This window comes from Balaenoptera borealis (assembly GCF_965194805.1).
Source record: "Balaenoptera borealis genome assembly, chromosome: X".
Lineage (NCBI taxonomy): Eukaryota > Metazoa > Chordata > Mammalia > Artiodactyla > Balaenopteridae > Balaenoptera > Balaenoptera borealis.
This window is the reverse complement of record NC_138881.1, coordinates 86,678,759-86,693,997: the sequence shown is the minus strand read 5'-3', so window position 1 is coordinate 86,693,997 and position 15,239 is coordinate 86,678,759. Positions and strand designations below refer to the sequence as shown.

The 15,239-nt window shown below is 41.0% G+C and overlaps 1 protein-coding gene across 1 annotated transcript in view; it reads left to right on the top strand.

Annotated features, from left to right (window-relative positions):
• The first annotated feature begins 2,898 nt into the window (after nucleotides 1-2,898).
• The window catches only part of NOX1 (NADPH oxidase 1), a 34,829-nt gene continuing 22,488 nt past the window's right edge, over nucleotides 2,899-15,239 (top strand). The window contains 3 exon segments of the mRNA XM_082377652.1: nucleotides 2,899-8,879; nucleotides 12,589-12,649; nucleotides 12,652-12,683. Coding sequence (XP_082233778.1) covers nucleotides 8,670-8,879; nucleotides 12,589-12,649; nucleotides 12,652-12,683 — 303 coding nt within the window. The 5' untranslated portion in view covers nucleotides 2,899-8,669.

Here is a 15,239-nt window from a genome sequence, read left to right as displayed (position 1 = left end):
CATACACATTTTCCTGTTTCATTCTTTTAAATAGTTGTGTAGTGTTCCACTGTGTAGATATGCTATAATTGATTTGACTATTCTCTGTTATTGAGCATTTAGATTATTTCCTTTTTGTTGACCACTACAGATAATGCTGCAATGAACATCTTTTTTCATAATTTTTTTCCGTACTTCAAATTATGTCCCTAATATATTTTGAAGAATGGTAATCTTGTGGACTAAATTGTGTGTCCCCAAAATTCATATGTTGAAGCCCTAACCCCTAATGAAACTGTATTGGAGATAAGGCATATAAGTAGGTGATAAAGGTTGAGGTTATAAGGAAGGGGCCTTAATCTGATAAGGCTGGTGTCCCGGTCTCCCTGTCTCCCTCCCATTCTCCTTCTCTTCGTCTCTCCCTCTTTCCCTCTCTCCATGTACACAGAGGAAATGCCATGTGAGGACACAGCGAGAAGATAGTTATCTACAAGCCAGGAAGAGAGCTCTCAGCAGAAACCAACCTGATGGTGACCTTGATCTTGGACTTCCAGCCTCCAGGACTGTGAGAAAATAAATTTCTGTTGTTTAAGCCAACTGCTCTGTGCTATTTTGTTAAGGCAGCATGAACAAACTAATACACATACTTACTCTGTATTTTAAAGCACCCATATGAAAATATCAATGTCCCTAGGGAAGGCTCACACAAGGGGCTGTTGTCAGTCATTCCCACCCTTGTGCTAGTCATTCGTGCTGCTTTCTCCTTTACAATGAAGTGAAATACTGGCACCTGGAGGTGGGACTTAGCTGCAGCTAATGAAAGATTGGCAGAGCTTCAGAAAGTCAAAGAGATTCAGTAGTACTGACTTAATGAATGTCAAAACAAGAGTGAAGAATTATTTAGATTTGTAGCAATGTTTTCTTTTTGCTTAATGAGTTGTATACATTGTTTATCAATATGAACGAACATTACTGGTCTTCTTCCTCTTCAAAGTATTTACTAAATCCACACTTTCTTCCTACCTCCACTGCTCCAACCTTAGACCAAGCCTCTCTGGTCACATCCACCTCTCCCCTGATCTGTTCTTTGCACAACTACCAGCGTATACGTATAAAAAATGAAAACCAGATCACATCTCTTCCCTGCTCAAAATAGCTTTCTATCACATTTAAAATAAAATCCAAACTCCTCGCCATGTTATATTGTATGTGTGCAATGTTTTATATTGCCTATAATTTACTTCAAAACACTTCAGTATCAGCTGTGTAATATACCTTGTTTATTCTAAGATGCATATTTTTCCCACTTTTCATCACCTCTGAAATTGGGATGAATTTTACCATTAATGGTACAGCATAGTTTAATTAAGAGCAATTTTTCTTTCTTGGTGCGTAAGAGAATGATGGGTCTTACAACCTATGGACATCTTGGATTCATAGAATCAATGATTTAATGAAACGGTGTATTGGTCTAAAAAATAATCTTTTGAAACATTGGTCTAGGGTGGGGGCAGTGGAGGTAGGAAGAAGGGGTGGGTTTAGTATATATTTTGAAGTGGAGAAAGAACAGGCAATGATTATTCACATTGATAAACAATTTATTCAACTCACTGTAAATTAGCTTTAATCCACACTCTGGGGGTGGTTAGTTAACATTTGAATTATCCTAATCAGGAATATAGACTCAGGAGTGGTTAGTTAGCATTTGAAAGATCCTACTCAGGTGTCCTTACCCCAAAGATAGTTACATGCCCCTCCCCCCCACACCATGTTCACATTTTCCTATCTGAACCTGTGCTAAAGCAGGAGTTCTTAAACTTTCTTTGTGCCATGGGCCCCTTTGGCCAACTGTTGAACCCGATTCAGAGTCATGTTTTTAATGCACAACAAGATAAAACACATAAGATTACAATTAAAACCAATTGTGTTGAAACGCAATTATCAAAATATTAAAGATACAGGGTAGGGGGGTGGGAGGAATTGGGAGACTGGGATTGACACATATACATTACTGATACTATGTATAAAATAGACAACTGATGGGAACATACTGTATAGCACAGGGAGCTCTACCTAATGCCCTGCCCTATGGTAACCTAAATGCGAGGGAAGTCCAAAAGGGAGGGGATATCCGTACGAGTATGGCTGATTCATTTTGTTGTGCAGTGGAGGCTAACACAACATTGTAAAGCAACCATACTCCAATGAAAATTAATAATAATAAAAAAAGAAATAGGAAAAAAATATTAAAGATACAATTTTGACATATTAATATATATATTTCTTTATTAGCCCAGCAAATACCAAGATCTAGCAGCAGATCTAATAATCACCATAATTTTGAAATAGTAATGAATTTAATGATCTTTTAAGATATTGGCAATAGCTATAATGTGATATGAAATTATCTTTGATATGTGCTGGTGACAAAGTCACAGGTACTACTAATAAGAAAGACTGTGGTTTGTTGACTACATTCAGCAAGAAAAAAAAATAAAGGCATAATTTTTTCCCATCAAGGTCCCAGAACCCCCTGGATTCTATCCCCAGGACCCAAGGTTAGGAAACCTTGCACCACAGACTCCACTTATCAGCATAAAAGATGTAAGAGGGGCTTCCCTGGTGGCGCAGTGGTTGAGAATCTGCCTGCCAATGCAGAGGAGACGGGTTCAAGCCCTGGTCTGGGAAGATCCCACATGCCGCGGAGCAACTGGGCCCGTGAGCCACAACTACTGAGCCTGCGCATCTGGAGCCTGTGCTTCGCAACAAGAGAGGCCGCGATAGTGAGAGGCCCGCGCACCGCGATGAAGAGTGACCCCCGCTTGCTGCAACTAGAGAAAGCCCTCGCACAGAAACGAAGACCCAGCAGAGCCATAAATAAGTAAATAAATAAATATTTAAATTTAAAAAAAAAAAAGATGTAAGAAATATATTTCATTGGTGAAATGGATTGCTTTCAAAATATGTGAAGTGGCTAGAAATATTGTCCAGGTGCTTCCATCCTTGCATGATCAGAATATAAAAATCTGGCAAGCAAACCCAACAGCTCAGTACTCTTTGGAGTGGCATTCTAGGCCTCAGACTCTGTGTGGTCCTCTATCTCACTACATGATAGCCAGCCTGCCAGATGGTCCCCAGTGATTCTTTCCTTGTGTAGTTACTCCCTTCCCACACTGAATAGGGAAGAATGTAACCACTGTAATGTAACCAGTAGACTATTATGGAAATGACCAAATGTGACTCCCAAGGCTGGGTCAGAAAAGACATTGCAGCTTCTCTCTTGCTGTGTCTTGGATCATTGCTCTGAGCTTGCATGTTATGAGAAATGGAGGGCCATGTGTTGAGGAACTGAGATCTGCCAACAACTAACACTAACTTGCTAGGCATATGAGTGAACCACCTTGGAAGAAGATCCCCGGGCCCATTCAAGCCTTTAGATGACTGCAGCCCTAGCCAACATCTTGACTGCAACCTCCCGAGAGACTCTCAGCCAGAAGCAGCCAACAAAGCTGATCCTGGATTCCTGACACACAGAAACTATGTGATATAATCAATGTTTGTTGTTAAGGCACTAAATTTGGGGGTAATTTGTAGCACAGCAATAGATAACTAATATATATCACTTAATGGAAGATTTTCCTGCTCCACCCAGAAGATAGGTTGATCCTGTTACCAGATTATTAGACCATCTGTTTCAGGTAAATCTTTCATGCAAGCAACTTGCTGGAGTTCCTAAAGGTCAGACAGAGAGTATGTATTGATACTTCAGCCAATTTACAAGAAGAGGCTATGTGACTGTTTTGACCCCTGATTGCTAATAACTGCATGTGTCATAGAATTTAGTCTGACAGTTACCTTCTCTGTAATGTTCTACCTAGTAAGGAGGTTGTGGGAGAGGCGACCTATAGCCCTCATTTACCTCTAATCTTTAGAGGCTCCCTAAGTCTACCAAAAACAATGGGTTTAGGTCTATTTGCATCACATTTGCAAAGGCCTGCAAGACCCTAGATAATCTGACTTTTACCTACCTCTCTGAACTCATTTCTTACCCCATTCTCTCACTTGCCTCCAGCAACACTGGCTGTATTCATTTGTTAGGGCTGCCATAACAAAGTACCTCACACTGAGTGGCTTCAACAGAAAGAAGTTTGTTGTCTCACACTTCTGGAGGCTAGAAGTCCCAGTTCAAGATGTTGGCAGGGATTTTTCCTTCTCAGAGCTGTGAAGAAGAATCTGTTCCATGCCTGTCCCCTAGCTTCTGATGGTTTGCCGGCAATCTTGGGTATTCCTTGGCTTATAGAACTATCACCCTGATCTCTGCTTTCATCTTCACATGGTGTTCTCCCTGTGTGCATGTCTGTGTTCAAATTTCCTCCCTTTATAATGACACTAGTCATATTAAAAGCCCACCCTACTCCAGTATGACTTCATCTTAATGAATTACATCCAAATAAGGTTGCTTTCTAGGGTACTGGGGGTTCTGCATACAAATTTTTCTTTTTTGGCCATGCCACAGGGCTTGCGGGATCTTAGTTCCCTGACCAGGGATTGAACCTGGGCCCTCGGCAGTGAAAGCGCTGAGTCCTAACCACTGGACCGCCAGGGAATTCCCCTGCATATGAATTTTAGAGGAGACACAATTCAAGCCATAACACTGGCCTTCTTGCTGTTCCTCTAGCACACCAAGCTCATTTCCACCTCAGGTCCTTTATATGTACTAGCTCTCCCTCTAGAACGCCAAAGAAGCATGACTGTTCCCTTCTCAGCACACAAGTGTCATATGTCAACTCCTCAAAGAAGTCTTCCCTGATCATCCTATCTAAAATAGCCCCTCCACCACACACATCATTGTCTATTCCCTTCCCTGTTTCAATTTTCTTCATAGCACTCCTCATTACCTGAAGTATATTTCTTTTTATTTGTTTTTAATCTGTCTCTCCCACCAAAATATAAGTTCCATAAGGACAGGGAGCTTGTATATCTTATTTACTGCTGTATCATCAGCTCCTAACACAGTGCCTGTTAGAGAGTAAGTATTTAATAAATGTTTGTTGAGTGAACATTGAATGAGCAAATGCTCACTTTGTTGATTCTCTGATTTAGTCTTCGGAAAGCCCGGTAGAATCAAGTTTTCCCTGAGAAAATGGAACTTACCCCAAACTCCTCAAGGTATTCATTTTCCGCCTTGGAAATGAACTAATTTATAATCCAATTATAAAACAGTAAAATAATATTCCTCGTCTCCCCCAAAATTACCTGTTTTTCCTCTCTTTATACTACCAGGAAGCCACCTGAGGGTAGCAAAAAATCAGAGTGAAGAGAGGTCAGTTCCAAGGCAGAGGCACATTTTCAATCTTTCCTCAAAGATTGTCTGCCACCTGCTCTGTCTCCAGCCTGGCTAGTTTTTTTCCCTTCTAATAGGCACACATTAACGGGCCTAGCTGGACTACCTATTAGGAAAAATAGGGGATCCCTTTTCATTGAATCAGCTTGCTCAGAAAAGGCCAAGGAACTAAGCTGAGTTCCAACTGAGATTTCTAAATGTAAGAGCCTTAAGTTGGAGCAATGACTATATTTTGTTCCTTTTTTTTTTTTTAAGAGCAGTCCACTTTGAGATCTGACCTGCCACCTACCTCCCAGCTCTCAGCTGTATGACCTCTGACAGGTGCTAAGATAAAGTGGTATCTAAACAAAGTCTCTAGGGGTTTTTTGATTATCGTTTGTTTTCATTTCCTTAACAATCAAAAGAAGGGCTCCAACCCCGGAATCTTGATGTTTATTTCACCTAAACTGAGGCTTTTCCTGTAATAAAAAAAAGGGAGATTGTGTGTGGTTTGCAATCCGGGAAGATTCAAGCAAGGGGGGAAGGAAGTTTAGTTTCTAAACCATTTCTTAAAGGACAAATCTTTGTTAAATAAAGGAATCTAATTAAACCATTTTGTGAGATCAATTCCCAACTTTTTTTCCATTTAATCTTTTTCCCAACCTGCTTAAGTGTTTGAGCCCTTGTGAGTTGCAGACTCTGTAAGAGCAACACTTCTCAAATTTAATGTGCACATGAATCACCTGGCTATCCTGTTAAAATGAAAATTCTGATTCAGTAGGTATGGAGAGGGCATTATAGGTGGATCAAGGGGTTCTTCAGGCATTCACTTTGGCTTCAGTCCACCTCCAAACACCCAATGCACCCCTGTTTTCCAAAGTCCTCTGCTGCAGTACCCCATTCTAACTTCTCCTTACTGCCAGATGCCCCAGGAATCTGTCATAGGTCCCCTTCTCTCTGGATCCTGCCTTCTGTGAAAATATGAGTTACAGGTGATAGTGGGTTGATTCGTTATTTCCCTCTCTCTCCTTAGATCAGAGGCCTCATCCCCCACCCCCCACCCCTCCATCAATACAAGATAACAATGGAATTTAATCATAGCCTCTGGGAGCACAGCTTTTTAATTCCAATGGTAAGAATTTCCTACCCTATGACAGACTAATGAAAAGGCTATTTTTTAGTGGGATGGGGAAGAGGAATGTCATTTTGAATTTCTCAAAAAATTATACAACATAGGAGACTGCCTGCCTGACTTGCTTATACTTTCTCCTCTACCTCTCATCTGCTTTGGTCTCATTAAAGGCAACATTTTTTTATTTTAGAAGTGGAACCATGAATCTGTCATATTACCATCCATTTCATATTTATGTACAAAGAGTTGCAATTCCATAGCAAGACAAGCAACAGAGATCTGAGTGAAGGTTTCCCTGTTGATGACAGTACATTATTTGGTGCTTACAGAAGGTAAAAGGATCCTGATACTATTTGACCAATATTTCACCCAATAATTTTTCTATAATTTCCTCATTTAGGTAGAATTGAAACTAGTTAGCTAAAACTACTTATTTAAGCTTTCAACCCACAGCACAAAATACTTTATAGGGCAGCCTATTCTCACGCTCATTTTTTTTTAACGTCTTTATTGGAGTATAATTGCTTTACAACAGTGGGTTAGTTTCTGCTTTATAACAAAGTGAATCAGTTATACATATACATATGTTGCCTCCTCCCATGGGCACACCAAAATTACAATTATTTACAGAGAAACTATTGATTCGAAAAACAAAAGACTAGCAGAAAAGATCTTCTACAATGAAAGATATAGAGAAGGAACCATAATGAGACAGGACAAAAGATGAAACATCAAGAAAAAGAAAGAGAAGAAAAAAAGAAAGAAACAAGTTCATACTATCACCTTTCCAAGAGGGGCTGAAGCCAGGTTGAACTTCTGATTTCCAAAACTTAGTCTTTTGGTGTAAGGTGGCCAAACAAGGATGCAGAGCCAAGCACTGTGAAACCTACAGACACATTGAAGAGCTCAGGGAATACGACGTCTTTCCCACCATGTCAAAACTCCTGAAACCAATCTCCACATCCTCTGTAACCACACAATAAAGACTTGGGAAATCACACCAGAAAGAAAGGAAAAAGAAAGGAAGGAAGGAAGGCCAGAAACTAGACTAGACACTTCTCAAAGAAGAAAACTCACTCAAATGGCCAACAGTTGAATTAAAAGATGCTCAACTGGGAGTTCCCTGGTTGCCTAGTGGTTAGGATTCCAGGCTTTCAATGCCATGGCCCGGGTTCAATCCCTGCTCTGGGAACTGAGATCCCGCAAGCTGTGGGAACTACACGTGCCAACATGTATGAATCTCAGAGACACAATGTTGAGTGAAAGAAGCAAATCACAGGAGCATATATACATACAAACAGATTCCATTTTTTTAGAGGTTCAAAAACAGGAAAAACTAAACAATATGTTGTTTAGGAATGCATTTAGTTAGTAAAACTGTAGAGAAAAACAGGGCAACGATTACTCCAAATTTCAGGATAGTAGTTACATCTGATGGGGGAGAGACTGGGGAAGAAGGGAAATCGTGATCACAGAGGGACACACAGAGGACTTTAAGATACTGGAAGTAAATATTTAATTTTTTTAAACCTGGGTACGGAGTACATAGATATTCATTCCTTAAAATTATTTTTAAAATTACATATATATGTTTTATACATTCTTCTGTGTATATTTCACCATTTTAGAAAAGGAAAAATATCAGTGCCCAGAACTGAACACACAACTCTAGCTAATCCATCATACTAGAAGACAATCACCTCTCTCGTTTGGAATACTTTGCCTCTGTTTTTTTTTGAACCGAGGTGTTCATTTGTACCTGCTAAATTTTCTTTTATTCTATGTGGCCATTCTTTTCACTTGTCCTTCCAACCAGTCAAGCGCTCCCCAGAGCCAGATTATCTTCCAGGAGAACTGGTAAACAAAGTTTCTGAGCTAGCCAGGCTGAGGTCCAAATTGCAGCAGGCAGCTGCAGCAGCTCTTCTGAAAGCCCACCTTAAAGCAGCTTCCTTAACCTGCGTGCCTTCTGCCCTGCTTTTCCTGAGATCATCTGTTTATAGCCTCAGCCTAAAATCTTCCTTATGAGAAACCTTAGCGAATGTCTTATCAAGGAAGACAATGCCTCACATTAAATCATGTTGATAAGTTGATGGGAGAGAACATTCTCACCCAAGAAGATTGTCATTTCCTGAAGGGATAAAACCTCACCAGGGAAAACACCCGTGGTACTTATAGGTAGGGCTGGTCTACCAAAGCTGATAACATAGTTCTGACCAGAGGAGGAAGGCAGAGTGCATGTATTCATTCCTGAAAGCTTTGTGGGTAGGTGTGCATCTTTCACATCGTAGAGATTCACAGCCCCTGAGCTGGACAGAGGTGCCAACCCTGAAGAATCTCTCCAGAATCCAAGTTGCTGAATCTTCCCTGCTGCCTACAGAGGCTCCAAACCACCACTTGACAATGGGAAACTGGGTGGTTAACCATTGGTTCTCAGTTTTGTTTCTGGTAAGTGATGTTTCACTTTCTAATAATTACTCTTAGAGTAAGGAGACGTTATGTTTGTTAATATTTGTGAAGTTACTTGAAAGGGAAAGATTCCATGCCAATATTGAGCTCATCAAGGCCAGTTATCAGCTGAAAGGTCCAACTCTAGGATTACATATATATGTTTTATATACTTTTCTGTGTATGATATATTTCAGCATTTTAGAAAAGGAAAAAAAGTCCAACTCCAGAAATTGATTGGTAAAGAGACAAAAATATAAACCACAAATATTTGGAATTTCAATCTGTTTTCATTTTTTGTGTTCTCTTTTTCTCTTCCATTTCACTTCTAACTAGTGCCATGGAGCATTCATTTCTCTCCATTCTTATATTGCTCACATCAAGAAATAATAAAATTGAATATTTGAGATAGAAGTGATCTTAGAGATTATGATCCAGTGCTGTCCACTAGAAATATAATGTAATGTCACATATGTAATTTTAAAATTGTCTAATACCTAGACAATTGAAAAAGGTAATAGGTGAAATTAATGTCCAGTAATATATCTTGTTTAACCCAATATATCAAAAAGTTATCCTTTCAACCTGTAATCAATATGAAAATATTAATGAGATAATTTATATTCTTTTATTTTTACTGTCTTTGAAATCTGATGTGTATTTTATACTTACAGCACATCTCAATTAAAACTGGGCATATTTCATGTGCTTAGTAGCCGCATGTGCTTAGTGGCTACAGCTTTGTGTAGTGCAAAACCAAACCAACTCTTTGATTTTATAAGGGAAAATAAGACCTAGACGTCACACAGTGAATTGATTGCAGAGCCATCACTCAAATCTAGCTCCCCAGGGTTCAAGCCAGAATGCCTTTACCACACCACATATGCACAATCCCCTTCTAATGCACTCTCTAACTGAACTCTAGTTTCAGTTCTGCTATTAATTGAGTGACCTTGTTCAAATTATTTATCCTCTCTAGCCTTCAGGTCACCTGTGTGTGTATGTGTGTGTGTGTGGGGGATTAATGAAAACTAGATTAGATATAAGTGTGTTTCTAGCTCTAAAATCCTCTGCATTTTTTAAATAGATTTCCTAAGCACTAATTTATTTATTTATTTATTTTATGGCTGTGTTGGGTCTTCGTTTCTGTGCGAGGGCTTTCTCTAGTTGCGGCAAGCGGGGGCCACTCTTCACCGCGGTGCGCGGGCCTCTCACTATCGCAGCCTCTCTTGTTGCGGAGCACAGGCTCCAGACGCGCATGCTCATTACTTGTGGCTCACGGGCCCAGTTGCTCCGCGGCATGTGGGATCCTCCCAGGCCAGGGCTCGAACCCGTGTTCCCTGCATTGGCAGGCAGATTCTCAACCACTGCGCCACCAGGGAAGCACCCCTTCTGCATTTTTTATTCCTCTCTTAGGTTTTGCTTGGAGAGTTCATCACCCCTGGTGGTGATGATGATGTAACTAGCTTTGATTTCCCACCTTGCACCAATGCCACTGGCAGGCTCAGACTTCTTGTTATCTCTGACATACACTCCTTTGAACTATTTTTTTTAATGAAAAATAAATTACCCCCAAAATATTTTTACTCTTCCTGCCAGGTCTTCTACTCTTTCTTTTCCATTCATAGTGGAGGAAATTATAGTCAAGGTGGGGAATGGAATTCCTTACTCTCAGATGTCACTGTATTTCATCATTCATCTTACCTACAGTTGATGATGGGCCGACACGGAGGTCTTTGCCTCTGTGTCCCTCTCAGATTCTGAAATATTTCTGCTCCCTCTAAATAAGCTTCTCTCCTTTGTCTTCTGAACTCTTTTTTTTTTAAATAAATAAATTTATTTATTTATTTATTTATTTATGGCTGTGTTGGGTCTTCGTTTCTGTGCAAGGGCTTTCTCCAGCTGTGGCGAGCGGGGGCCACTCTTCATCGCGGTGCGCGGGCCTCTGACTGTCGCGGCCTCTCCTGTTGCGGAGCACAGGCTCCAGACACGCAGGCTCAGTAATTGTGGCTCACGGGCCTAGTTGCTCTGCGGCATGTGGGATCTTCCCAGACCAGGGCTTGAACCCGTGTCCCCTGCATTGGCAGGCAGATTCTTAACCACTGCGCCACCAGGGAAGCCCTGTCTTCTGAACTCTTGAAGTATCTGTGGCTTTCACCTCTCTTTTTCCATTAAGGTCAAATGATCTCTGGAAGACACACAACTCTGGAAAGGGTGTGTGGGCAAAGAATGCAGGAAGAAATTGATTGGTAAAGCCAGTCTGGTGATGACACAGGCAGAATTTATTGAGCTTCTACTATGCACCAAGCATTGTATTAATCACTTCACATACATTATTTCATGTAAGCCTCACAGCATTGCTGTGGGGTAGATATAGTTATTGTCCTCATTTTATAGGTGAAGAAATGGAAGTCCAGAAAAGTTAAATCACAGATCTAAGGTTACAGAGCTAGAAAGTGGTGGAGCTAGAATTTGAGCCCAAGGAGTTTGACTCCAATATCACACTTCGAATCACTATGTTATGATGCCAGAGGTGTGTGAGTGGTCCAGACCTAGGGAATCTGAATGGGCCATGTTCTAGGCTAAAGGCCCTCTACCTGTGGGGCTGAGATGGTTCTGGACCATCCTGGGGCCATGGATATATATCAGAGGCATCCCAGTGCCCTAGAGTCCTGATCAATTACAGACTAGCACCTTCAAGCTTGGGCTAAAGCCCACCTGGTTGTTCTCCAAGGCAATGGGCGGTAGGTTCCAAATTTCCCCCTTTGCCAATGTAGAGACAGATCTTGGGACAGACAAAAGAAGTCTTAAGAGCTCAAATGAGTCCAAAGCAATGATAAGTTAGTTTGAAAAAAGAATCACCATCTAAAAACAGGAAAGTGTATGTCAGGAAAGTGTATTAAAGAGGCAGGCCCATCTGGAATGGTTTAGTCCCTTCAGATGGGTATTGACACAGATGTTAAATTTATTTTCTATTTCTTTAGAAATCCATTTATTCACGTATTGCCATCTTTTAGGTGCAATAGTTTGAACGCTCCAATCCATAAGTTGGCAAATGTTTTCTGTAAAGGGCTAGGTAGTACATATTTTAGGCTTTGCAGTCCATATGTTCTCTGTCACAATTACTCAACACTTCCATTGAATCACAAAAGCAGTTATAAACAATACAGAAATAAGTAGGTGTGGCTAAGTTCCAATACCACTGTATTTATAGATACTGAAATTTGAATTTCATATAATTTTCACATGTCATGCAATATATTCTTCTTTTGATTTTTCCCAACCATTTAAAAATGTGAAAACAACAAAATATAAAAACCATTCTTAGCTTGTAGGCTGTACAAAACAGGTGGTAAGATAGATTTGGTCTATGAGCCTTGATTTGCTGACCCTGGTCATTAGCATCTAATGCATGTCTTGAAGTCCTAACTGACTCTGAGAGTAAGTTGACTCATTTAAAATGAAAACAGATATGGGAATTCCCTGGCGGTCCAGTGGTTAGGACTCTGCACTTCCACTGCAGGGGACATGGGTTCTATCCCTGGTCAGGGAACTAAGATCCCACATGCTGCGTGGCACACCCACCGCCCCCAAAATGAAAACAGATAAACACAAGATAGCCAAATGGTAACACTATTTTCTACCCCTTATCTACTCTTTCCCGTACCCAAATTTCACTTTATCCCTTGCTTAATTTTTCTTCCTCTAGGCTGCTTGGTTGGGGCTGAATGTTTTCCTGTTTGTGCATGCCTTCCTGTCATTTGAGAAGGCAACAAGTACTACTACACAAGACAAATCCTGGGGGTGGGTATCACAGTTGTGATGTGGGAAATCTCTGTTTTTTCTTATCTCTGACACTGGCTTCTTTGAGACCCAATGCACTCATTTCGCCTAGAGTTAGGGTTGCCAGAAAAAAAATACAGGATGCCCAGGTAAATTTGAATTCCAGAAAAATAACAAATATTTTTTTGGGGGGGTATAAGTTATTCCACATATTGCATGAGACAGGGGCATATTAGAAAATTATTCATTTTTTAAAAATCTGAAGTTCAAATTTAGCTGGGCATCTGTATTTTTGTTCATTAAATCTGACAGCCCTATCCAGGGCACACTCCCCGGATCCAATAATGAAAATACACAGTAAAGAAATATTGAGCAATTTTCAAACTGGTTTCCACAGAAATTCAGGTATCCCTACAGGGTGTGAGGGGAAGGCTAACTGGGCAGTGTCTCTACTTCAACCAAAGCAGCCTTTATCTGTCTTATGGATTCCTGCTTATGATTTTAAGAAAGAGTTTGGTTGAAAACAAATAAACGAACAAGTTGAAAACCACCGCTGTGGACTGATCTCACAGAAGAATACCTATCAAACAAGAGGGATACTTGGGGTGGGGGGTTTTGTGAAGTGGGTGGTGTTGCCAAATTCAAAGCCTGTAGAAAGTTGGGGTCAGGTCAGAGTAACAGGATGGAGAAGGCTGGGGAAGGAGCAGATCAAGGACAGAAGAGGAAGGGTGGGGGTGGGTATGGCACGTTGGTGTATGGCGGTTCCTAAAAAACTAAAAATAGAACTACCATACGACCCAGCAATCCCACTACTGGGCATATACCCTGAGAAAACCATAATTCAAAAAGACTCATGTACCACAATGTTCACTGCAGCTCTATTTACAATAGCCAGGACATGTAAGCAACCCAAGTGTCCATCGACAGATGAATGGATAAAGAAGATGTGGCACATATATACAATGGAATAGTACTCGGCCATAAGAAGAAACGAATTTGAGTTATTTGTAGTGAGGTGGATGGACCTAGAGTCTGTCATACAGAGTGAAGTAAGTCAGAAAGAGAAAAACAAATACCTTATGCTAACACATATATATGGAATCTAAAAAAAAAAGGGTTCTGAAGAACCTAGGGGCAAGGACAGGAATAACGACGCAGATGTAGAGAATTGACTTGAGGACATGGGGAGGGGGAAGGGTAAGCTGGGACAAAGTGAGAGAGTGGCATGGACATATATACACTACCAAAGGTAAAATAGATAGCTAGTGGGAAGCAGCCACATAGCACAGGGAGATCAGCTCGGTGCTTTGTGACCACCTAGAGGGGTGGGATAGGGAGGGTGGGAGGGAGACGCAAGAGGGAGGGGATATGGGGATATATGTATACGTATAGCTGATTCACTTTGTTATAAAGCAGAAACTGACACAATATTGTAAAGCAATTATATTCCAATAAAGATGTGTTAAAAAAAAAAAAGGGCTTCCCTGGTGGCGCAGTGGTTGAGAATCTGCCTGCCAATGCAGGGGACAGGGGTTCGAGCCCTGGTCTGGGAAGATCCCACATGCCGCGGAGCAACTAGGCCCGTGAGCCACAACTACTGAGCCTTCGCGTCTGGAGCCTGTGCTCCGCAACAAGAGAGGCCGCGATAGTGAGAGGCCCATGCACCACGATGAAGAGTGGCCCCTGCTTGCTGCAACTAGAGAAAGCCCTCGCACAGAAACGAAGACCCAACACAGACACAAATAAATAAATTAATTAATTAATTAATTTAAAAAAAAAGAATTCATCCCATACAGATAGCCTCCACAGAATATGGAACTGTGAAATTGTAGTCCTATGTTCTTCAATTCACTTGTCAATTTTAGCTTTAAGGAACCTCTGTGACTCAAATAAGCAAGCAGTGGGAACCAATGTGGAAATGCAGGATCTTTGAGATGAGCAGAGAAAATTTACTCAGAAATAGAACCGGGCGTCTCTACCAAAAACAGTTGGAGTGTGACTCAGCAGAGGGAGAAAACACAGGTCATGTGGAAGAGTCAGAAGTGGAAAACAGTAGGGTAGCTCATGTTCATTGCACTGCCTGACACTGTAAGCTATTATGGATGGTAGGCAGATCTTGACCTGGCTTATTAAACCAATGTCACGTTGTCCCGGGTTTAGGTTGTATGGAAAAACAGTTTTTGTGCCGAAAAGATAAAGAAAAGGCCGAGAAATTGTTAACTCTATCTCATATTCTTTTAGCAAGTCATTGACAGGCACACATGTAAGGCTGACCAGTCAGCTGAAGTGAACAAAAATTGCCTGGTTGCTGCCACCACTTTCACTGCTGCTGTGAAACTGTCACACTCCATTGTCTGCAATCCCAAGGAGCTGACTCAGAGACCAGTTGTACAGCTGAGGAGAGAAGTCAGAATTAGCTACCACAGAGCTGAACATATTCTGTCTAGCCTATACCTAATCAAGCCTATTTCTGGGCTCAATACTTCTTTGAAGCACTGATTCCTTGTCTCCTTTTCTAGCAGCTTCTACTGTTGGATCAGATTGATCTTGATGTATGCTGCCTGGCCACCCAAGGAA